This window comes from Mobula hypostoma, chromosome 19, assembly GCF_963921235.1.
Source record: "Mobula hypostoma chromosome 19, sMobHyp1.1, whole genome shotgun sequence".
Classification (NCBI taxonomy): Eukaryota; Metazoa; Chordata; class Chondrichthyes; order Myliobatiformes; family Myliobatidae; genus Mobula; species Mobula hypostoma.
The window spans coordinates 37,397,084-37,419,420 of NC_086115.1; the positions used below are offsets into that span (position 1 = coordinate 37,397,084).

The window sequence follows — 22,337 nt, forward strand, 5'->3', positions numbered from 1 at the left end:
TGTCAGCTCATTCATGGGCCACCCTACATTCAGCTAAAGTAAGATTTAGCTGCTTCATGATTCCAATTCTGTCATTTGAGACAGACAATCTTTGCTCTGCTGCCCTATACAGTCAAATACAGTTCTCGAAGCGTACAGCTAAATCCAACAAGCATTTCCTTACTTGCTTCCCAGTTGGGAAACCCTACCTTACTTAGCAGAGTGACTACGATGCCTGGGATGTCACCGTCCCTACTCCCCATCTCTGCTCTCCAACACGTGGGAGGGTAACCCTCAGATAGCATACTGGCCACTGCAGCAAAGCCGTGGGTGTTGCCCAGTACCATAATGTCAGTCTCATCTTCAGATTTGTCTTTTTTGCAGAATATAGCATCAATTTTGCTGAGCCCTGCTGGCAACGCCAATTTGTAACAAAAAATTATTCCACAATTTCTTTATGTGTTCTTTCCTGGTTCAGCTCAGGGCATTCACATATGTATTTGCAAGCAAATGGAGACAACACACGTGTTGAAGGCCACAAGAAAACACTTCATTACAACTAGCATAAATACAAAAGGAAACAAATGTCCAAAGTAGTGCCCATACAGAAATCAAAATGATACTTATCATTCAGTAAACAAGCTGACCGCTTCTATATCAGAGGAGTGAACTCATCTGGCATTCTCACGCAACCTGTTTTCTCTCTTTCTCTAACTGACTCAACATACACTGACTCTCTTAATATACTGTTCCCTATCTTAGTACCAGTCACCAGTCATGACCTAGCTTAAGACGATGCATCCTGGGCATCTCTTCCCCCCTATCCTTGCACAAATTAAGTGCCCCTTTTATACCCTTTAAGATTCTTTCAAAGCATAACATAATTATCACCGCAATGCTTTTTCGACCTTCATTGGTACCAGCTGCACCTCCTTATCACTTAAGACCTTCAGACCAGTCAGAATAATTTAGGAAAACAGAGATAAAAGGTCTGTAAGGAGGAAAACATTCATTATTTCATCTCCTGGAGGTGCACTTGTGTATATCTCCAGCTCATAATGCCATCATTTCATCTTCGAACTTCCATTTTCGATTCTGACATGTACCAAGGAAGAATCATAACTCTTTCCTTACCTCATGGCATCTTTGTGGTTGGACCAGGACAGGCCATTGGTGATGTTCACTCCAAGGAACTTGGAGTCCAAACCCTCTCAACCTCATCACCATTGATACAGGCAGGAGCATTGTCAACATCCCTCTTCCTGAAGTTAATGCCAACTCTTTTGGTTTGCTGACATTGAGTGAAAGCTTGTTATTATGACATGTCACTAAGCTCTATCTCCTTCCTTTACTCTGAATTATCACTACTTGTGTCGTGACCCTGTGCAGTTGGTATCACCTGTAAACTTGTTGATGAAATTTGATCTGAATCTGGTCATGTAACCATGAGTGTACAAAGAGTAGAGTAGGGAGCTAAGCATACATCCTTGTGGAGCACCAATATTGGGAATAATCATGGCAAAGGTGTTGGCTGCCTATCCTTACTGATTGCTGTGGGTTGGGAAGTTGAAGATCCAGTTGCGGAGGGAGGCATTGACTCTCAGGATCTGGGATCTGGTGGTAACTTTGTCCGGAATTATAGTACTGAAGGTGGAGTTGTAGTCAATGAAGAATAGTCTGGGCTGGGAAATAGTGTGCCTTATTTTGAGGGAGCATTTGACTGCCATGGAGATGAGAACACATGATGAGGTAAGGGGCTAATGGCACATGGTTTTCCTGGGGTCAACCCCAAACAGATGATGTGGGCTTATTATGCCTTTTGGCTATGGGTGATCCCAAGAAGCTTCAGTTAATGGCTCTCAGATCAAAGGATCGGTGGACTGCACTGAACAGTAGACATTTGAGCATGACATACAAATTATTTTTGAAGAACGTGAGTTGTATCTTTTTAATCCAGTTTCTGTATTTAAGATGAAATATTCATAATGATAATATCATCCTGTTCTTGGAATATGATGGGGTAAAGAAATCTGTGTTAAGGTGAATTATAGGTTCAGCTGACCAAATGGCTGAAAATGGACATGAACACTTCAGAGCATTTTTAGTAGCATGATTTGTGCGTTAAAATATCAGGCACAAATTTATAGGCCACTAAGTGTGAAAAATGTGAATTGTTTCTTCCATATTCATATTGACATTTCTGGGGTGTTAAAAACAGTTGTCAAAACTACCATCTTGTAAATCTCCCCTGTGTTGGACCACACCGACTTGATTCCATTCATATCAATTTATGCAGTAGTAACCAGGGATTCATTAACAAAGGCCTTTCCTCTCCTCCTGCTGCTTTTATATGCTTTTTAAATGTACCTGAGGCCTTTGGCTCAACATTAGTTTGCTTATATACATTGGCAACACCCAGATCAACCTCGCCACCAATTTCTTGATCCCTCACCCACTGTCCATAAATTATCAGACTGCTTTTCAACTGCCGCATGTCACAGCACTCAGTCCCTTCATAAACCTGTTATTTAGCTGCTGTTTCTATTCCGCTTGGCCGTTTTTCAACTTGATGTCATTTCTGGGCTAGAGAAAGTTTGGACTAGACATTCATATCATCACTAACACTGTGTATTCCACATGCATATCACTACCCAACTTTCTGCTTATTTCAGCCCCACAACCAATGAACAGTGGTGTCTGAAAAGAGGATGCTGTCCAAGTTGCATGCCATCTTGGACAATGTCTCCCATCCACTACATAATGTACTGTTTGGGCACAGGAGTACATTCAGCCAGAGACTCATTCCACCGAGATGCAGCACAGAGCGTCATAGGAAGTCATTCCTGCCCGTGGCCATCAAACTTTACAACTCCTCCCTTGGAGGGTCAGACACCCTGAGCCAATAGGCTGGTCCTGGACTTATTTCCTGGCATAACTTACATATTACTATTTAATTATTTATGGTTTTATTACTATTTATTTATGGTGCAACTGTAACAAAAACCATTTTCCCCCAGGATCAATAAAGTATGATTATGACTATGACTATAACCCTTGTGTGTGCCTTTGTATCTGAGTATCCCAATGCCTTGTTCTTTCCTCACTAAATATGAGCTCATGGAGAACACCTCTGCCTGTTTAAACTTGCACCACGTTCTTTCCATCCATCGTTGCTTTCCTGTATTGGCTCCCAGTTAAGCATTACCTTGACTTTAAAATTCTCACCATTTTAGGACTCAGTACTCCCTCTAGCTGTAATCTATCCAGTCCTTTAACTTGCTGAGATAGCTGCACTTTCCAGTTCTGCTGCACGAAATGTCCCCAGGTTTAATCAGCTGGCCATTGGTAGTATTGCATTCTGTATGGAATTCCTCATTAAACCCCATCCCTCTTTACACCCCTTAATATCTATATTGACATTTCTGTCTAAATGTGGCCCAGAATAATAACTCTCTATGATTGGGCTGGTTTTCTATATTAAAAGTACAATATAATTGCATGCAGTTGCCCATTCATTCAACATTTGCAACTTTGTGCTTAACACAATTTATATCCCATTTAATGTTAACAGTCTGCTTTGTGTAGCTATTTTACTCATTTCATCCGAGCTATTGATATATATTGATGAATAGAAGTTCCAGTAGAAATCACCCTCATCACAATTAGTATCCATATTTTTCTTATATCCCAACACTGACTCAACCAGTTAGCAACCTATGTCACAAGAAAACCTTGTACTGTGTAATTATCTTGAGATCCCATTTAGACAATATCATAAGCAATCCCTATTTCATGGTGGTTAATTCAAAAAAACTCAAATTATCTGCAAGTAATTATAATGATGCATTTGACCAATCCTCATCTTTCTCTGATATTAATTTTCAGTAATTTTCATATGTGATGTTATAATAACAAGTCTGCAATTTCTACTTTTTCCTTCACTACTTCTCCAAGAGAACCACAAACTTGTTATGGTTTGGAGGCTTGTGTACATAAAGACCTAGAGAGCTATGTTGGCTGGAGTCAGGGCTTTTGCTCTTGCTAGAGTCACCCTTGCCAAACAAGTCAAAGTGTAGAGGACAGACTAAGAGTAGTCCACCAGTCTTCCAGGTTCAGGAGTCCAGCTTAAGGTTAACAACCCTGACTGATAAAACAAAATTGTTACAGAAACAGCAATGAAGAATCCTTCTACATCTGAGAGGAACAGTATTCCTGGGTCTCTGCTGAGGACTTGCATGACTGACAGCAGTGAAAACCAAGAGGATGCTACTGACTTGATGAAGGAAGCCCTGAACATCACAAGAGATGGAGGACTTTCATTGCTGCCCTAAGTACCAACAGTGTAGTGGGCGGTAACTAAGTTTCACTACTACTTCTTCTTCATACTTCTAAATAATGAAGTCATAATGTAATATAATAATGGAAAATATTTTGAAGATTATCACTAGTTCATTTTCAGTTTACTGAACCTTTGCTTGAGGTAAAAGCCATTACAGATGACACCAAAGTTATGGCCTTAAACATAATGGAAAGACACCCTTGCAGAGCTCAATCACGACCTAAAAATATTGAGATACAGAATAAAACTTGCACTCACACAACTTGTGGAAAATAAGTAGATATATAAACTCGTGAAGTTAATTAGTTTTTAACACATGTTCTTCATGCAGTGCAGCTGATGCGGCTTTGTGTTACAAAAATAATCACAAGACCGGCCATTTTCTAGGAACGTAATCCACACCCCCACCCCACCCCCAAACCCTGTACCATAGGGGAATTTGCGTGTACAAACCTAGCATTTTGCTTTCCCTCAGTCCATGTTATTACTCCATTACCGTTTTTAAAACTTGTTTTAAAAGCATAAGTTCCTCTTTATGTTTTTTTTGCTTCTTTGCACATTTGACAATATAGTTATACACACAAAATGCTAGAGGAACTCAGCAGGCTAAGTAGTATCTATGGAAAAGAGTAAACAGTCAACGTTTCGGACCAAGACCCTTCATCAGGATTTTTCAAGTTGTTTATTTCTGATATGTATAATTTTTAATGTATAACACAATCAAAGACTGGATTTATGTGCAGTTTGAATCATTATTAATTCAAGGTCCTGAGCACTCCATAGTAACTGCATTATGTATGTTTAATTGTAATCCCTCTCATTTTGTCATCAAAATAGATATGAAATGCTAAAATACATGTAATCAGAAGAAACAGGACATGTTTTGCCACTTTGTTGTGACAGCATTACCAGTAGGCTTTAATTAAAGATTATGTTTCAGTTGTAAATTTATTTTGATCATTTCCATTTTTAAATGTTGCCTCAAATGTTCTATAGCTACACGGGTTGTTATATATGCAAACCTAAAAATCAAGTGCAGTTAAAATAACTTAACAAAATCAACTGGTTCCAAAGGATGTGATGCTAACAAAAAAAGCTGGCATTCTTTAATGGATAATTACACTAATGTAAACAAGGTGGTATTAGGATGGTAGTTTATTCATCATTGACTGTAAAAGAGTTGACTTTTCCTTAAAAATGATAGGTAGTTAGATTTATTGAGTTTGTTGAACAAGTATTTGAAACAATATGCCAGTGCTCATTGTTCAACAATTTGCAACATATATGCTTTGTAAAAATTATTAAAATATTTCACATGTTCTGGATTTTCCTCCGCGTTTGCCTTCCTCGTTTCCTTTCCCATCGCCTGCTACTCCTCCATTTACTGCTGCAGAAATATGAGAGAAATTTGACTTTATGTTTATCTGATACCTTAAAAAGTCCAAAGTAAAACTTCATTCAGTAGCATTAATAATGTAATTAAAGATCTGCTTAGATGTTTTTCTACAGAACTCTGGGCCAGATGATCTTGCCTAAACTTGTGACCCACCCATTGACATTTCCCAGATGCAGAGAAGCAGATAAACTAATGACCTATCCTGGACAGGGATCTACTGCAAGTAACTAACAAACTTGGGCAGCATGTCCTGAGCTCTGAGTTGCCTGACAGCCTGTGACAGTTCATTGGTAGTCAAGGGTATCACAAGTTTTTGAATGTCTTAGATCAGGGGTCCCCAACCATTTTTGCATCGCGGACCGGTTTAATATTGACAATATTCTTGCGGACTGACTGACTGGGGGGTGGAGAGCTGTGTGCGAGGTGTTCAAGTAGGGATAAACTCACCTCAACATGTCTTTTACAGTTAGGGTTGCCAACTTTCTCACTCCCAAATAAGGGACAAAAGTAGCAGTCAAATCCCGGCAACACACATCAAAGTTGCTGGTGAACGCAGCAGGCCAAGGGTCTCGGCCTGAAACGTCGACTGTACCTGTTCCTAGAGATGCTGCCTGGCCTGCTGCGTTCACCAGCAACTTTGATGTATGTTGCCTGCATTTCCAGCATCTGCAGAATTCCTCGTGTTTGAGTCAAATCCTGCTTTACCCCAGGAAAAACTACCATGACCATGAAGCCTTGCACGGGCACCTGTGTGCGCATGCACTTACGTGCCGATTTTCCCCCCACAGATCAGTTTTGTCTTCATCTTCCTGACTATACTGTACATACTTTTTTCTACTTTATATAGGCTGTGTATTTATCATATCATTCCTGCTTTTACTATACGTTACTGTTACTTATTTTCGGTTTTATGTGTTATTTGGTATGATTTGTTAGGTTACTTTTTGGGTCTGGAAATGCTGAAAAATTTTTCCCATATAAATTAATGGTAATTGCTTCTTCACTTCACACCATTTTGGCACGAAAGGTTTCATAGGAACACTCTACCTTAGCAGGGGAAATACGGGACAAAGCAATTTAGCCCGATATACGGGATGTCCCGGCAAATACGGGACAGTTGGCAACCCTATGTTCAAGTTCAACAGTGCGTGACAGGGAATGAGGAAAGGTGCAGCTGACTCATATCGTTTCCTCATGGCCCGGGAGCACATGCTCTGCGGCCCGGTGGTTGGGGACCGCTGTCTTGGATATTCGATATCTAAAAGCCAATCAAATAGATTTAAATTTTTTTTAATGATTCAGCACTTTAAAATTCAATTTAATGTACAACATTAAAACACCAACAAATACTTTTCTCCTTCATTGGTAAATCCAACAGCATGTCCAGTAACAGAACAAATAATCAGATGCTTCTGCAGCATGTGTCAGGCCTCCTCCTTTGCTCATATATGAGTGAGACATGCTGATAGACAGCAGCTCCCAATCAATCAACATATATTGGGCATTAATCCTAACCTTCAAAAATATATTTAATCCTTGCTGCATTTTTGGCAGATTGTGACGGGTTGTGTCAAGACTAAATCATAGGAACAGAATTAGACCATTTGGCCCATGACATCTGCTCAACCATTTGATCATGGCTGATTTATTATCCCTGCCTTTTCTCCATAACCTTTGATGACTTTTGTTTTGTCACAAAGAAAAAAAACACATTTTAATACAGCTATTCAGCCACTAACATGTGAAATTCAAAGGGAGTCTCATTTTTGTTCTGCTAGATAAAATAATGATTCAAAGAAAAAAATTACAAAATTAAGAGCTGCTCAACCTTTTTTAGCTGCCATTTCTTCTTGTTCCTTTTGTTCTTCAAGCAGCTTCATTTTTGCTTCATACTCATCGGCCAGCGATTTCCATTCAACTCTGTTGTTTTGAAGACCATCATACATAGGTTTTATTTCTTTGTGGAATCTTGAAAACTCCTGAACAAGACATCCAGCAACTAAATGTGAGTTTTGTGATGTATATGTAGTGCTAATGTTTTTAAAAAAGAATCTGAATTCTAAATTGAATTTAAAGTTTAAATAAATTAATTTAGTAGAATTCAGATTAGATAAGGAATAAAATGAATATTTTACCTACTTTATACACAAAGGTACACACAAAGTCGATGAAACCAACTTGTAGTTTAGGGAGTTCGTCTCTTTTATTTCTGTCCATCATGGGCTGATTAAACAGAAGAATCATCAGCAAAAATTAAGCTAGTGTGTGTATTTCATTTATAATCCTACTCTGAGCACTCCTAAAAATCTTATTAATTAAACACTTGTTAAATTCAGAAGTTCTGTCCACTATCACTAAGTATCCATGAAAACAAGTTGTAGATTTGAAATGATGTTAAGTCAGCGTTAGTTTACATCTTGTGAACTTACAATTGGTTGCTGCTGTAAAACTGTACGTTCTAGATCACCTTGCTCCCAGAACTCATTGGCAACCATCAGTGCAACCTAGAGCACAAAATACAGACGAAGAAAATAAAAGTGAAAATGGTGTACTACAGATAGAAATGTAAAAAGGACTCTGTTAGATTCTTATTCCTTCACAACAAACAGTTGGCTTATTCTGATATTCATTAACATTTTCTGAAAATTTCAGTCCAAACTTTACAGAAAATTCTCAGTTTCTCTTTTTCCATGTGTTACAAGCTAAAAGAGTGTTTCTTTCAAACCTCAACACATAAAATTATCCTTTCAAATGTCGAAAAACACAGATGCATGTTACAGCCAACTAAAATACAAGACTTCTGCTTACGCCACCATCTTAAAACAAAATTACAAAGGTCTGAATACATATCTCTATAGAGAGTATATTTTAAAAATTGCCAGGTCCCCATTTTTAATACATTTCTAAATTGTTAAGATTTTTCCTGGAATAAATTCAAAACATTACAAAATTTATGTTTCACCATTAATTTGCATTCATACTACCCATTTAATCAAATAGTAAAACAGGATAAATAGTAAAACAAATAGTAAAAATAGTAATTTGTTATAAAGCACTAATTTAAATTGTTAACAACGTTAGATTTCTAGTCTTTCAGAATTTTCATTGCAGGTGATTGGAAATTCAGATTGGTGCATAATATCAGTGGCAGCACGGTTGAGATCAGCAAGTTTACTACCTTGCTTTGTACTTCCCAGGGCTTTGTTATAGCAGACAAGTCACATCCTGTCATCATCATTGCCCTGCAAGGATACAAGTACTTATTTGGTCATTACTGTCAAAGTATTAAGGTAGCCTTTCCAAAAAATATTTGCCAACAAGAAAAAAAAAGGTACATACATGACAATTTCTTTCTTGGTTGGGTCAGATGAAATAAACTTTATGGCTTCTTCTTCACTTTCCATTTGTTCGACACTGTCTACAATCTTTTGAAACATTGTCCTTTTCCTGTAAAACAGTTCAAAAACTATGCAATGGTGCATTTTCCATTCAACTCCATTTAATTTGTTTCCACTGAGGATGTCACAGTCCAGTATAAAGTTATTAATGGCTTATTGTTTTACTCTGAATAAATACTGGATTATGTCAGTTTTCATCACCTCTAAATGGAAAGGAGAATCAAATGGAATTTAAAGAGCTTGCTTGCCTTTTTGACCATAAGACATAGGAGCAGAATTTGGCCATTCAGCCCATCGAGTCTGCTCCACCATTCCATCATGGCTGTTCTATTAACCCTCTCAACCCTATTCTCCTGCTTTCTCCCTGTAACCTTTGACACGCTAGAGCTTATCAATCTCTGCTTTAAATATACCTCATTACTTGGCCTCCAATGAATTCCACAGATTCACCACCTCCTCATCTATTCTAAAGTGACACCCTTGAGTAGGTGTTACCTTTGGTCCTAGACTCCCCCAATATAGGGAACATCCTTCCCATGTCCACTCTTATCTCAGCCTTTCCATATTCGATAGGTTGTAGTCACAACCTACTCAGTGCTAAGTTATATGGGTTTGCAGGTACTACTGCCAATAGTACCCAAGTACTCTGTAAACTGAACACAAGCCAAATCTCAGGTCAAAGATGAGCAGGTGTGAAATGCCAAGCAAGATCAACTCAGGACTCTCCCAGCTGAATATTCGGTGTTTCTGCCCAGACCTGAAAGGGAGCTGCCCATCTCATATACCTTATGTGTTACACAGCAAGAATCATTCAGCCTTATCAATAAATTTCAAATGGGAAGGTGTAGGGAGCACTGATTTTTCAAATGATATTCCATAATCTCTATTCCTTTTTTTTGTTCTTTTGAGTACAATAGCTAGCCCAAATTCAATTTCACCCTCATTATGTGGCTTCTTTCTTGCTCTTTCTAAGGACCAGAAACTAGCATGGTGTCCTACCTTACGGAATGGGGCTTAGAAAATGCCTTGGTGTCACCCCAAAATTTTTTTTTTTTTTTTTTTTTTAAATCTTCTATTTTCTTCCCTTTCTTTTATTAGTGTTTTGGGGTGTTGTATATGGACGTTCAACATAGTTAAACATTCAAGCAAGAGATTTCGGTTTCAATGAGGACATTCCATTCCATTAATAATGTGCAGCTTCTAATAAAGTGAGGAAAAGTACCATTTCCAAAGAACAGACAAATTCCTTTATAAGGTCGGCAAATTGATCAGAAAAAAGTCTTATTGCCCTGGTTCCTCTTACCAATCCTTTTCCTTCATGATAATTTTGAAGTAAACAGTCTGTGCGTTCTGTTGCCATGCATTTCCAGATTTTAGTTTGAGAATGGATTTTTTCTTTCATTCCTTCTCAATTGTAATTTTTTTAAGTGAAAATCTGGGAATTCACTGGTCAGTCTATAAAGAAAATCAAATGATGACATTCTGTTCTTGAACCATTTGGTTTTTGAATCAACTTGCACAGCCCTAATCACTTGAGCTTCATCACTTTGATCACCTTGCACTAAAATGAACTTTGGCTTTTTTTTGTCTTCTTTAATTGTCTTCTTTCTTAGTAAAATTATGCTAATTTATGTTTTTCTTGCGGATACCTGTGCATCCCTGCCCTTGGCATTAAACTCGATTTAGACTCTGACTTCATAGTCTTCATAGCATACTGCAAGAACAGTATAACTTTTCTCAAGAGTATTTTTATTTTTTGATTATAATGTCTCACCATTCTATTTATGTTTATTCTCTTCACTACTATTTCCTGCATCTTAACAGTGATGAGTCTACTATTGCTGGTTGCTTTCTGCATTTCCTTTTGTTAATGCCATTCAATTTATCCTGCAAAATATTTCCACTGATCACTAATGTACTGTATGTGATAGTCGTCCACTTACTGGAATGCCTTTGTAAATCCATTTGCTTCCTTTACCTGCACACACTTCCATCACTAAGGAAACTTGTTTCTCTCCTCCATCTTGGAAACCCACAAACATATCTTCAACACCTTCATTATTAATCAATCATTATAATGCTTTTTAAAAATAATTTAGATGTCAACTCTGTCAGAATCTGTAATTTGTTTTCCTTAAGGTATCATTCATTGTTACATGTTTTAATCCGTATCATCTCCAGTAATGTCAAAGTGTGTACCTTTTTCAGCTGGAGGCAGTACCAAGAAAGATAATGTAAAATAAACACGTACTTGAAATACAAGGCCAAGTCAGTTGCGATTATAGCAACTTCCATTAAATGCATGACTGTTTCATGCTGACGTTGGTTTAGGTTTTGAAGAATGTTTATACTCTGTCCATTGAAGAGAAGATAAAGAAAAATCAGTAACATCAAAAATGTGTATCCTATAACTGTTTAAAATATTTAATTTTATACTGATATACGAGGAGATATTTGACAAACTGACCTCATCGTGAAGTAGTGTTTTACTGTACTCAAGGTGATGTCTTTCCAAAATAGAGGATCCATGCAGCCTTGCTAGAGGTGCTTGTGATCTGTAATGGAGCAATATTATAATACACGATCAAACTTCATGGTAATCCTCAGTTAGGGTGGTTTTGCCCTTGAGCAGGGTTACCAAGACATCTCCCCATCAGCTTCAATGAGCTGTTTGGCATGGCGGTCGTTTAAAGAGTCATGACTCTGACCTTAATTGATAAGAATGTCCATAAAAATATCATTTTTGTGTATGTCATCCACATGTTTATACAATTAAGTGCAGAAATCAGGAAGTTACTGCCTGAGTTGATATTCTTCTCCACATGCTTTGCTATTTTCCCAGGAAAATCACCTATAGAATGGATGATGTTGCAATATTGAAATCAGAAAATTTAGGGCTGACTTTTAGTTGTTCTTTCTATTACCCAGAAGGCCACTCAGTCTGGGTCATTTATGGATGGGCAATAAATCCCAGCTATTGCCAGTGAAGACACATCCTAGGAATGAATATAATAGTTACTCTGGGAATTGCCACTGTATTGACTGTAACAGTTCATGAATGAGCCCCATCACTACATACTCCAGGAAAATGGAAATAGTCAATAACCATAAATCCAACCAGGCACTGACACATTTGGAAAATGAACTTTTAAGGACCATTAAAAATTATCTTCACTTACTTCATCTGGTACAAGTTATTGGTGCCACGGTGATCAATATCATGACAGAAAGCTGCTGTAACCATGGCGAAAGCTTCCAGATCTGAATAATATTTCTTTATTTTACCTGTCTACAAAGGAATGTGGAAGTTTTAGAAACACAATAAAGACCAATTCAATGTTCTTTCTGAGTGGTTTGGTGTCGGAATTATCAAGCACGAATTCATTTGAAGGATTGCATCTTACCATTAGAAGTGTAAACATGGTCTGTCCTACGTTAAATCCATGGCGCCAGTTATGGTAGGTGATATCACGGTAACCTTTCCTGATTGTATACATCCATCGGGTCAATACCTGAAGCAGAATATAGTGTCTTTATAATAAGCATGTTAGGTAATGTAAAAAGACATTTTCATACAAACCCATATTTGGCAGTAATTTTGATAATGTTTCTAAATTAAATAAGATGGTTAAGATTGTCACTGTACTATGATTGTGCTTTCCCCAAAGTAATCAAGAGCACACATTTTCCCTTAGAAAGCAAATCTAAGCCAAATTATACAAGACAAAAATGCAATGGACATTCCAATCATCCATTTCTCAATAACATCCAAATATACAAATGAGAATATAAAGTTATTTTCACAACAATATCTCTTTAGATTCTTGGAGCCTAATATCTTCAAATGAACTCTGCTATCTACATTCGTTGGCCCAGTATTACAATGAATTCAGGATCTGGTGGTGAGAGAAATAAGGAGATGCACAATTAACTCTAAAGCCACTAATCAATTTATCCAGTACTTGTGGGAGCCAAAACAATACAATATTTAACCTAAGAAATGCCTACAGGCCCCAAGACTACTGCAGAACATCTTTGGTTCCTCTTCTGTCCCCGACACTGCTTGCATTACTTGCAAAACGTAGTGGATTCAGCCCAGTACATTACGCTTAAAACCCTCCCAACCATTGAGCACACCTACATGAAATGCTGTCGTAGAAAAGCAGCATCCATCATCAGAGATTCCCACCACCCAGTTAACACTCTCTTCTCACTGCTACCATCAGGGAGAAGGTACTGGAGCCTCAGGACTCACACTACCAGGTTCAAGAACAGTTACTACCCTTCAAACATCAGGCTCCTGAATAAAAAGGGATAGCTATATTCAGCTTTAAGTGTTCCCACAACCAATGATCTCACTTTCAAGGACTCTTTATCTCTTTTCTCGTTAATCATTGCTACTTATTTATATTTGCATATGCACAGTTTATTGTCTCCCACACCCTGGCTGATCTTTCATTGATCCTGTTATAGTTACTATTTTATAGATTTGCAGTGAATATGCCCATAAGAAAATGAATCTCAGGGTTGCTTTTCTTTTGATAATAAAATGTACTTTGAACTTTGTCACAGTCTGGTGGTGAAGCCCCTCCATAGGTTGTGTTCGCTCCTAATCATACTTCTTGGGAAAGAGATTCCTCACCCCTTGCACAACCAAGTTCTCCTTCCCCACAGGTTGACACCACAACTATGCCCCAAAAGAGTTCAGTGAGACAAGTGGGTTCCATGATACAGTAAATTTAGCATAGCATGTCCTGCCGAAGGGTCTTGGCCTGAAACGTCGACTGTACTTTTTTTTTTCCGTAGATGCTGCCTGGCCTGCTGAGTTCCTCCAGCATTTTGTGTGTGATGCTTAACCGTGTTCCTCAATTAGTGTTTTGAAATGTTTCAGTGAGCTCGGCTACCCATCTCTCAATTTAGCATAGCAGTTGCACATGATGTTTGCCTTTTCATTTTATCCTGCCGTACGGCCAGTGACATTAGGATCTAAGAACCTGCTGCTAAACTATGAGTCAAGCTAGCACAGGGACCTTCAACCCATGATATCAGGGCTCCAGAATCCAAATTAAAAGAAAACAGTGAAAAGGCTACTCAGCTATATTTTTTTGGAAAGTAATTAGTTGAATACAAAAAGGTACAACAACGTGACTTAAAAAGACTCACATCTGCTGGTATTTTGAATTTTTCAACGGCCTTTATTTCAAAGAAACACTGAATTCCATACTTGATTAGATCAAATTCGGAAACAGGTAAGTCACTGAAGTGAAATTCATAGAGGTCAATTTTGCACGGATCAGGTAGTTCTTCTTTCTATCAATGAGATTCAATTTATAACAACATGATTTTAAAAAAAGGCAATTAATTCCCAATTCCCAAATACCACCCAACAGGCAACAATGTAAAAAGAAACAACAAATGTAATTTACCAAGATGGTAATCATTTCTTTCTGTTCACAGTCTGCAATGCCCTTGTCCAGCTTCTCTTTTGTTTTCTGCGAAAAGATAAATTGCTCGGTAGAACGGAAGATGTTTGGATTTATTTTCATTGTTTTAATCATTAATGAATCAGAAATCCCATTGCTATACCTACCAAAATGGTCTGAAGTTCTTTGTCAGTGCACTTTGAATGGTACATTAACATTTCTGCAGCAATATCTTTCCTGCTCTCCAGTTTATTCATTTTGTCATAAGTATCGGTGTTCAGGAGTGACCATCCCAGGAACTGTGTCAAGGTCTGGAGCAACCAAGTAGCCGGAGTTAGTAAAGATGATCTATACCAGAGGTGTTCTTAATAGAAATTAGCCTAGAATTTCTTGTGGAGAAGCTATAGAGTCATAAAGCACTCCAGCATGGAAACAGGCCAATCAGCCCATTAAGTCAATGCTGCCTAGTTCCATTGACCTATACCTGGACCATAGCCCCACATACTCCTGCCATTCAGATACTTATCCAAACTTCTCTAAATGTTGAAATCAAACCCACAGCCAGTACTTCTGCTGGGAGCTCATCTATATTCTCACCACTCTGAGTGAGGAAGCTCCCTTTAAACATGACTTTCACCCTTAACCCATGACTTCTAGTTCTACTCTCACCCAACCTCAGTGGAAAAAGCCTGCTTGCATTTACTCTTGCATACCACTCATAATTTTGTATATGTCTCTTATCAAAGCTCCCCTCATTCTTCTATCCTCCAGGGAATAAAGTCTTAACCTGTTCAACTTCCCCTTTAACTCAGGCCCTCAGGTCCTAGCAACATCCTTGTAAATTTTCTCTGTATTCTTTCATACTCATTGATATCCTTCCTTTTGATAGGTGATCGGAACTGCACTAATTGCTCCAAATTCAATCTTACCAATGTCTATACAACTTCAAAATGTGTAACATCAACTCCTGTATTCAGTTCTCTGATTAGGAAAGCCAATGTGCCAAAAGATCTGTTTCTTGCCCATCTACCTGCAACGTCACTGTCAAGGAATTTTGGATCTATATTCCCAGATCTCTCTGTTCTACTGCACTGCTCAGTGCCCTACCACTCACTGTGCAAGTCCTATCCTGATCTGTTCTACCAAACTGTAAAACCTTCCACTTGTTTGCATTAAATTCCATCTGCCATTTTCCAACCCATTTTCCCAGCTGGTAAATCAGCATTCTACACGCAAATTTGATACAGAATTCAAACCTGTACAGAAACATTATTTTCCACTGTCGTTAAAATATATTAGAAGAAAAGGAAATAGCAGTGCTAGACAGCAAAAACTAATTAAATCAAACTGTTTTCGAAATCAGTTTTGGTAGATTAATCTGAAATATGATTCAATATTGTGCAGTGTATAAGATTTTCATTTTGAATTTGTGCCCGTTATGGACCAGCATACATGAAGGGAATTTCTATTTGCCAGTGCTTTACATGGGCTATGGTGTTACAAAGGGAAATGAACCAGAGTAAATGTGAAAAAATGGAGTTTTAGGATTAGCAGAAGAGTGAGTAGAAGTTACTTCATCATTTTCTCTTCAATCTTCAGGATCAGAAATTATATGACTATATGTTTACTTATTTCTATGAGCACAAATTTATGGGAATTCTGGTTAGATTCTGATACTTCAGTGATTTCCTTTATCACAAACATTTCTAGTTGCCCTTTTAAATGTGAAGTTTTATATCAGTTTCTATATGTAGTGTGAAGGTGGTTAATAGTCAATACTTGCAGGATATAACTAGACAGACTACACTGGTGAAAGATCTGTGCAGTGAGCTATGACAAAGGCAACCTTGTTTCCTGTTACAGCTAAGTTATTCTTCTTTGTTCAGTATTGGATTACAACAAATTGTAGACAAGTGAATGTTTTTGATATCAAATTGAAGGTTTTTGATATCAGATTGAAGATTCTGAGATAAGACATAAGCTCCATGCTCCTCCCCATCATACCACAAGAATTTCTTTGCCTGATTGACAAATGCTCTACCAACTTCAGAGGACTGGGATACACCAGTGGACTTTTACTATAGTTGGTTTCTCCCTCCATTTATACTCAATGAGTAGGGCTTTCCTCATGGGCGCTGGCATGTCATGCTTGCAACAGGAGCAAGCATGTATATGGACATAAGATTCTGTAGTTGCTGGAAATCCAGAGTAACACATAAAATACTGAGGAGCTCAGCAGATCAGGCAGCATCTAGGGAAAGGAATAAAGAGTCGATGTGTCAGGCCAAATCCCTTCATCAGGCATGTACATATGTCCCACAGCAGGAAGATGGAAGGAAAGGACACTCTCCATGCTCTTCAAAATGATAATTTTGTAAGTGTTGTGAAAGCAAATCCAAAAGGTACCTACTTCAGTGATCTGCTCATCATATTCATCAAATGGTTTGCCATCCTTTCGGTTGTAAAATGTAGCTATTCCCACTATCTCTTCCTTCTTATTCACGATTGGCAAAGACAGGACATTTTTTATAACCCAACCTGTTTCATCTACTGCTTCTTTCTATGAAAAAATGTTAAGAGATACAACTAGTTGTATGATAATATGCAATGAGATTTAAGCATTGCAAGTCTCTAAACGATAATGCCAGTTTATAATTTAACTACAGTATCAGTAAATTATAGCAAAAGTGTGCATGCGCTATTAATTCGTATTTTTGAAGGACCACCATGACCTATTTTGTTTTAAGTCAGTAATTCATTCAACTTGTTAATAATTGTTGAAGCATTAACTGTTAATGAAGAAACCTACTGCATGCAAAAAATGTTTCTAATTTATTCAGTTTTACTCAAGTTTTTATTTGTATATTTATTGTAAAATAATGTGTTTTCATCTTCATTTTAAAGACCTATACTTTCTCTCCTTTCAAGCTACTTTTCTGCAGTTATGACAACTCTCTAAAAAAATTTTGATTGAATTGCTTATGTGAAGGGAGTAGAATTTCCTGTCCAAAATGTTATAACTGGATGGTGACCAAGAAACCAACAACCATAATGGAATGCTTCCAAGTGCTTAATTTTTAATAAAAGTTCAGCTATTATTGCGACAAATTCAAACTAATTAGGTCACCTTGGTTGAGGTTGGAGTACACCTGCCACTTACAATGAAAACTATGAACTCACTTCCTGGCTTGAATCAAGCATGATCTTCTGGAATCGTGGTGAGAGCATGCTATGCTAAGTTGCCATCAGGTCTGCTCCACCATTCCATCATGGCTGATTTAATATCCCTCTCAACCACATTCTCCTGCCCTCTCCCAATAACCTCTGATGCCCTGAATAACCAAGAACCTATCAACCTTTGCTTTAAATATACTCAATGATTTGGCCTCCACAGCCATCTATGGCAATGAATTCCATAGATTCACCAACTTCTGGCTAAAGGAATTCCTTCTCATATTTGTTCTAAATGGAAGTCCCTCTATTCTGAGGCTGTGCCCTCTTGTCCTAGACTATCCCACTAAAGGAAACATCCTCTCCACATTCCCTCTATCCAGGCCTTTCAATATTCAATAGACTTCAAAGAGATCTTCCCCTTTTCCACCCCCCTCCCCCATTCTTCTAAACTCCAGTGAGTACAGGCCCAGGGCCATCAAATGCTCATACATTAACCCTTTCATTCCTGAAATCATTCTCATGAACCTCCTCTGGACCCTCTCCAATGTCAGCACATCTTTTCTTAGGTAAGAGGCCCAAAACAACTCACAATAGCTCAAGTGCAGTCTGACCAATGCCTTATAAAGCCTCGGCATTAAATCCTTGCCCTTATCTACTAGTCCTCTCAAAATGAATCTATCATTGCATTTGCCTTCCTTATCACAGATTCAACCTGCAAGTTAATCCACAAGGACTCCCAAGCTCCTTTGCACCTCTGATTTTTGAATTTTATCCCCATTTTGAAAATAGTCCACACCTTTATTCCTTCAATCAAAGTGCATGACTATATACCGCCCTACATTATATTCCATCTGCCACTTCTTTGTCCATTCTTCCAAAATGTCCTAGTCCTTCTGCAAACTCCCTGCTTCCTCAACACTACCCGCCCCTCCACCTATTTAATGTCACATTATGATCACTGCCTCCTAGAAGTTTCTTTACATAAGCTCTCTAATCAAATCTGGTTCATTACACATCACCCAATCCAGAATTGCCTTTCCCTAGTGGGCTCAACCACAAGCTGCTCTAAAAAAGCCACCTCATAGGCATTCTACTAATTCCCTCCCTTGGGATCCAGCACCAACATGATTTTCCCAATCTACCTGCATATTGAGATCCCCCATGACTATCTCAACGTTAACCTTATTACATGCCTTTTCTTTTTCTCATTGAAATTTATATACCATATCCTGACTGCCATTTGGGGGCCTCTATATAACTCCCATCATGGGAGTTTAAACCTTTGCCCTTTCTTAACTCTATCCACAAAGATTCTACATCTTCCAATCCTATGTCACCTCTAAGGATTTGATTTCATTTTTTTAACCAACAGAGTCACCCCACCCCCTCTGCCTACTTGCCTGTCCTTTTGATACAAGGTGTATCCTTGAATGTTAAGCTCCCAACTATGATCTTCTTTCAGCCACAACTCAGTGAAGCCCACATCGTCATACTCGCCAATCTTCAACTGCACTACAAGATCATCTACATTATTCCATAGTTACTATGTTCCAAACATTAGGCCATGTCTGGTGTTCAGATCGGTGTTGTAGATTTCATACTTAAAGAAGGAAACTTTCCTGGCTGTGTAACCTTTTTAAACCAAGTGACTTTGTTCTATGAAGAGCTTTACAGCTCAAACGCCAGCCAATCCTCTTCCTTAAATGTTAACTAGTCTGCTATAGAATTCCAAGATTTCAGGTTTTACATGTTGGGTAAGGTATTCATCTTACTATCGATTCTGAGGTCCCATTCTGCATCAATGTTGTTTAGTTCTTATGTTACTGTCAGAACTTATTAACATGACACATATCGGGTATTATTTCAATATAAATATTTCCCCTCTGGTCAGTTCTTTCATTCAGGCAAAAATACATATACTGTACTTGAATGGCCCATAATCAATATATGCCACAAATAAATGCTACACTTACTTGAAATGTGAAGTAGTCATCTGCTGGAGCATTCATCATGTTGCAGATCTGTCAAAGTTCAGATTAATGACATTTAGATTCATAAAAACCTGGATGAATATATAGATCAATTCAATATTTCTGATCTTGTCCTATATCCCTAGATTGTTGTAATCCCAAAGAATACATAAATATATCAGTTTTGAACTTATTCAACAGAGCACCCACATACATTGAATGGAGAACTTCAAAGATTATCAACATTCAGAATAAAGAATGTATTCCTCATCCCATTAAATGGTTGTCTACTTTGGTTGTCTACTTAGCCCTAATTAAGACTCCTTCTATATTTCAGAACACTCCAACAGTGAAAATTAATTTCATTTTATAGTCTATCAAATCCTCCTAAGTATTTTTGTATGTTTCAGTAACATCATTTCTTAATGATTAGAATATAGAGTCATCAACACAACCTAATACACACAATGCAGCCCTTTAAGCCAAATACATCTTTCCTTTGATTACAAAACCATCAGACAATAGTTCAGAAATAATCTCCTCAAAGCCCAATATAATCCTTCCGCTATACTACCATCAACTTGCAGTAAATGCTAACCTACTGATCATCTTCTTACTTTTTGCTATACCTGCTTTTTAACTTTCTGTTATTTATTTATTTAGTTAGTTATTGAGATACAGCACAATCCAGCCCTTCGAGCTTCGCTGCACAGCCATACCCCAACTTAATCCTAGCGTAATCACGAGACAATTTACAATAACCAATTAACCCACCAACTGGTATGTCTTTGGACTGTGGGAGGAAACTGGAACACAGGAGGCATGGGGAAAACGTACAAATTCCTTGCAGGCAGCGGCGGGAGTCAGAATCAGGTTTATTATCACTGACCTATGTCATGAAATGTTATGTTTTGTGGTCGCACTGCAGTGCAAGCATAAAAAATGTCTATAAGGTATATACATAGTAGAGAAGAGGAATAGTGAGGTAACATTCATGGGTTCATATACCGGTCAGAAATCTGATGGTAGGGGGAAAGCAGCGCTTCTTCAATCATTGAATGTGCATCATTAGGCTGCTGTACCTCCTCCTTGACAGTAGTGATCAGAAGAGAGCATTTCCCAGTTGGTGAGGGTCCTCGGTAATGGATGCGGCCTTCCTGAGGCACTGCTTTTTGAAGATGTCCTCAATGGTGAAGAGGCCTGCACCCCTGATGGAGCTGGTTGAGTCTACAACCATCTGTAGCCCCTTTTGATCCTGTGCGTGGGAGCTGTCAATCCAGCTGGTGATACAACCAGTCAGGATGCCCTCCACGGTACATGATTCGATTTACATGCAAGATTAACCGATTTTCTTGAAATAGCAACAATTACTACGATCTCACCTTTAAAAAAAATACTTTGCTTTTCCAACTTTCTAACCAAAGCTAATAATTGTATATTGCCGTACTAAGCATTCTCTGTCATCTTCTTGCCCAATGGATTATCCATCTTGTAATCTTTGTTTTAACCTTGCAGTGGAATCTGAGGATAACTGTTAAGACCAGCAATTATTGTTCACCTCAAACCACTCAAGAGAGTATTGGTAAACTGCTATTTAGATCATTACAGCTCATGTACTAAGGCTACTGTTGAGGAGCAAGCATTGATGCTGAAGGAAGTTTGCGTGTCAGGCAGCATCTGTGGAAGTAGAGAGACAATTGACATTGCTGGTCAGGACCATCCATTAGAACAAAATCTGCAGTCTCTTGTATCTTCAGAAGTTGAGGGTGTTCAGAGGGTGTTGATAAAGCCTTGACAAATTGCAGCTGACATTCTTGGAGGTGTTACTGTTTGGAAAGAATGAACCTTTAATGCATCAGATAGGGAATTGAGTTAGATACTTTGCCATGCATAATGTTAATTTTTTTTTAAAAATGTATGAGGTTGCTCATTAAATATGTTTGCTGGGGGAGGGGTGGTTTGGAGGATGGGGATTGTCCATCCTACTCCTGACGTGCAAAAATTGATAAGCCTCTGAAAGTCACCTTCACAGAGTACTAGGCCTGCCCTTCTTCCACCATATTTCTATATAGTTGACCCACAAGCATCGTGCATGAGTTACCCCCGCCAATAATCGCATAAGTAGATGCATCTGCAATGGATGCATTGACAAGGACAAAAATCCAGCTGCTTCCTCATGTTTCCTTCATAACCAACCCCAACTGACTCTGACGTCCATCTCCTTCGGACTCAGGCAATTCAATTAGTAGCAGTGTTCTGTACTATTATCAGGTCCCTGCACAAAGTATAGTCTAAGCTATGGGGTCCTCAGTGCTTTCCCCAGGTATTTCATGAGCAGATTTTGATTTAGAGATACAGCATGGTGACAGATCTTTCTAGCCTGACGAGCATACACTGCCCAATTACACCATGTGACCAATTAACCTACTAACCCATCCACCTTTAGAATATGGAAGGAAACTGGAAGCCCTTTGAGGAGACCCACATGGTTACGGGAAGAGTGAATAAACAGCAGCGGATTTGAACCCTGGTCATTGCCACTGTAATAGTGTGAGGCTATCATGACATCCGGTGTAATATTACATTATCCTATAAGATTATCCCATGTGATATTACAGGTCTTTTACAGTATGTAGCATTGTGTAAAACTGAGAGTCT

The 22,337-nt window shown here is 38.3% G+C and overlaps 2 protein-coding genes across 2 annotated transcripts in view; one reads left to right on the forward strand and one right to left on the reverse strand.

Moving 5' to 3' along the window:
• fra10ac1 (FRA10A associated CGG repeat 1) overlaps positions 1-5,567 on the forward strand; it is a 67,377-nt gene extending 61,810 nt beyond the window's left edge. The window contains exon 15 of the mRNA XM_063071703.1: positions 4,147-5,567. The gene's annotated coding sequence lies outside the window, so the exon portion shown is untranslated. The remainder of the gene's footprint in view (positions 1-4,146) is intronic.
• Positions 5,568-5,619: 52 nt separating this feature from the next.
• The window catches only part of pde6c (phosphodiesterase 6C, cGMP-specific, cone, alpha prime), a 37,194-nt gene continuing 20,476 nt past the window's right edge, over positions 5,620-22,337 (reverse strand). The window contains exons 8-22 of the mRNA XM_063071183.1: positions 19,683-19,730; positions 16,946-17,095; positions 14,703-14,846; positions 14,539-14,604; positions 14,276-14,422; positions 12,517-12,624; positions 12,292-12,401; positions 11,580-11,667; positions 11,364-11,464; positions 9,054-9,161; positions 8,893-8,956; positions 8,144-8,218; positions 7,854-7,937; positions 7,543-7,693; positions 5,620-5,672 (exon numbers count right to left, since the gene is read on the reverse strand). Coding sequence (XP_062927253.1) covers positions 5,620-5,672; positions 7,543-7,693; positions 7,854-7,937; positions 8,144-8,218; positions 8,893-8,956; positions 9,054-9,161; positions 11,364-11,464; positions 11,580-11,667; positions 12,292-12,401; positions 12,517-12,624; positions 14,276-14,422; positions 14,539-14,604; positions 14,703-14,846; positions 16,946-17,095; positions 19,683-19,730 — 1,497 coding nt within the window. The remainder of the gene's footprint in view (positions 5,673-7,542; positions 7,694-7,853; positions 7,938-8,143; positions 8,219-8,892; positions 8,957-9,053; positions 9,162-11,363; positions 11,465-11,579; positions 11,668-12,291; positions 12,402-12,516; positions 12,625-14,275; positions 14,423-14,538; positions 14,605-14,702; positions 14,847-16,945; positions 17,096-19,682; positions 19,731-22,337) is intronic.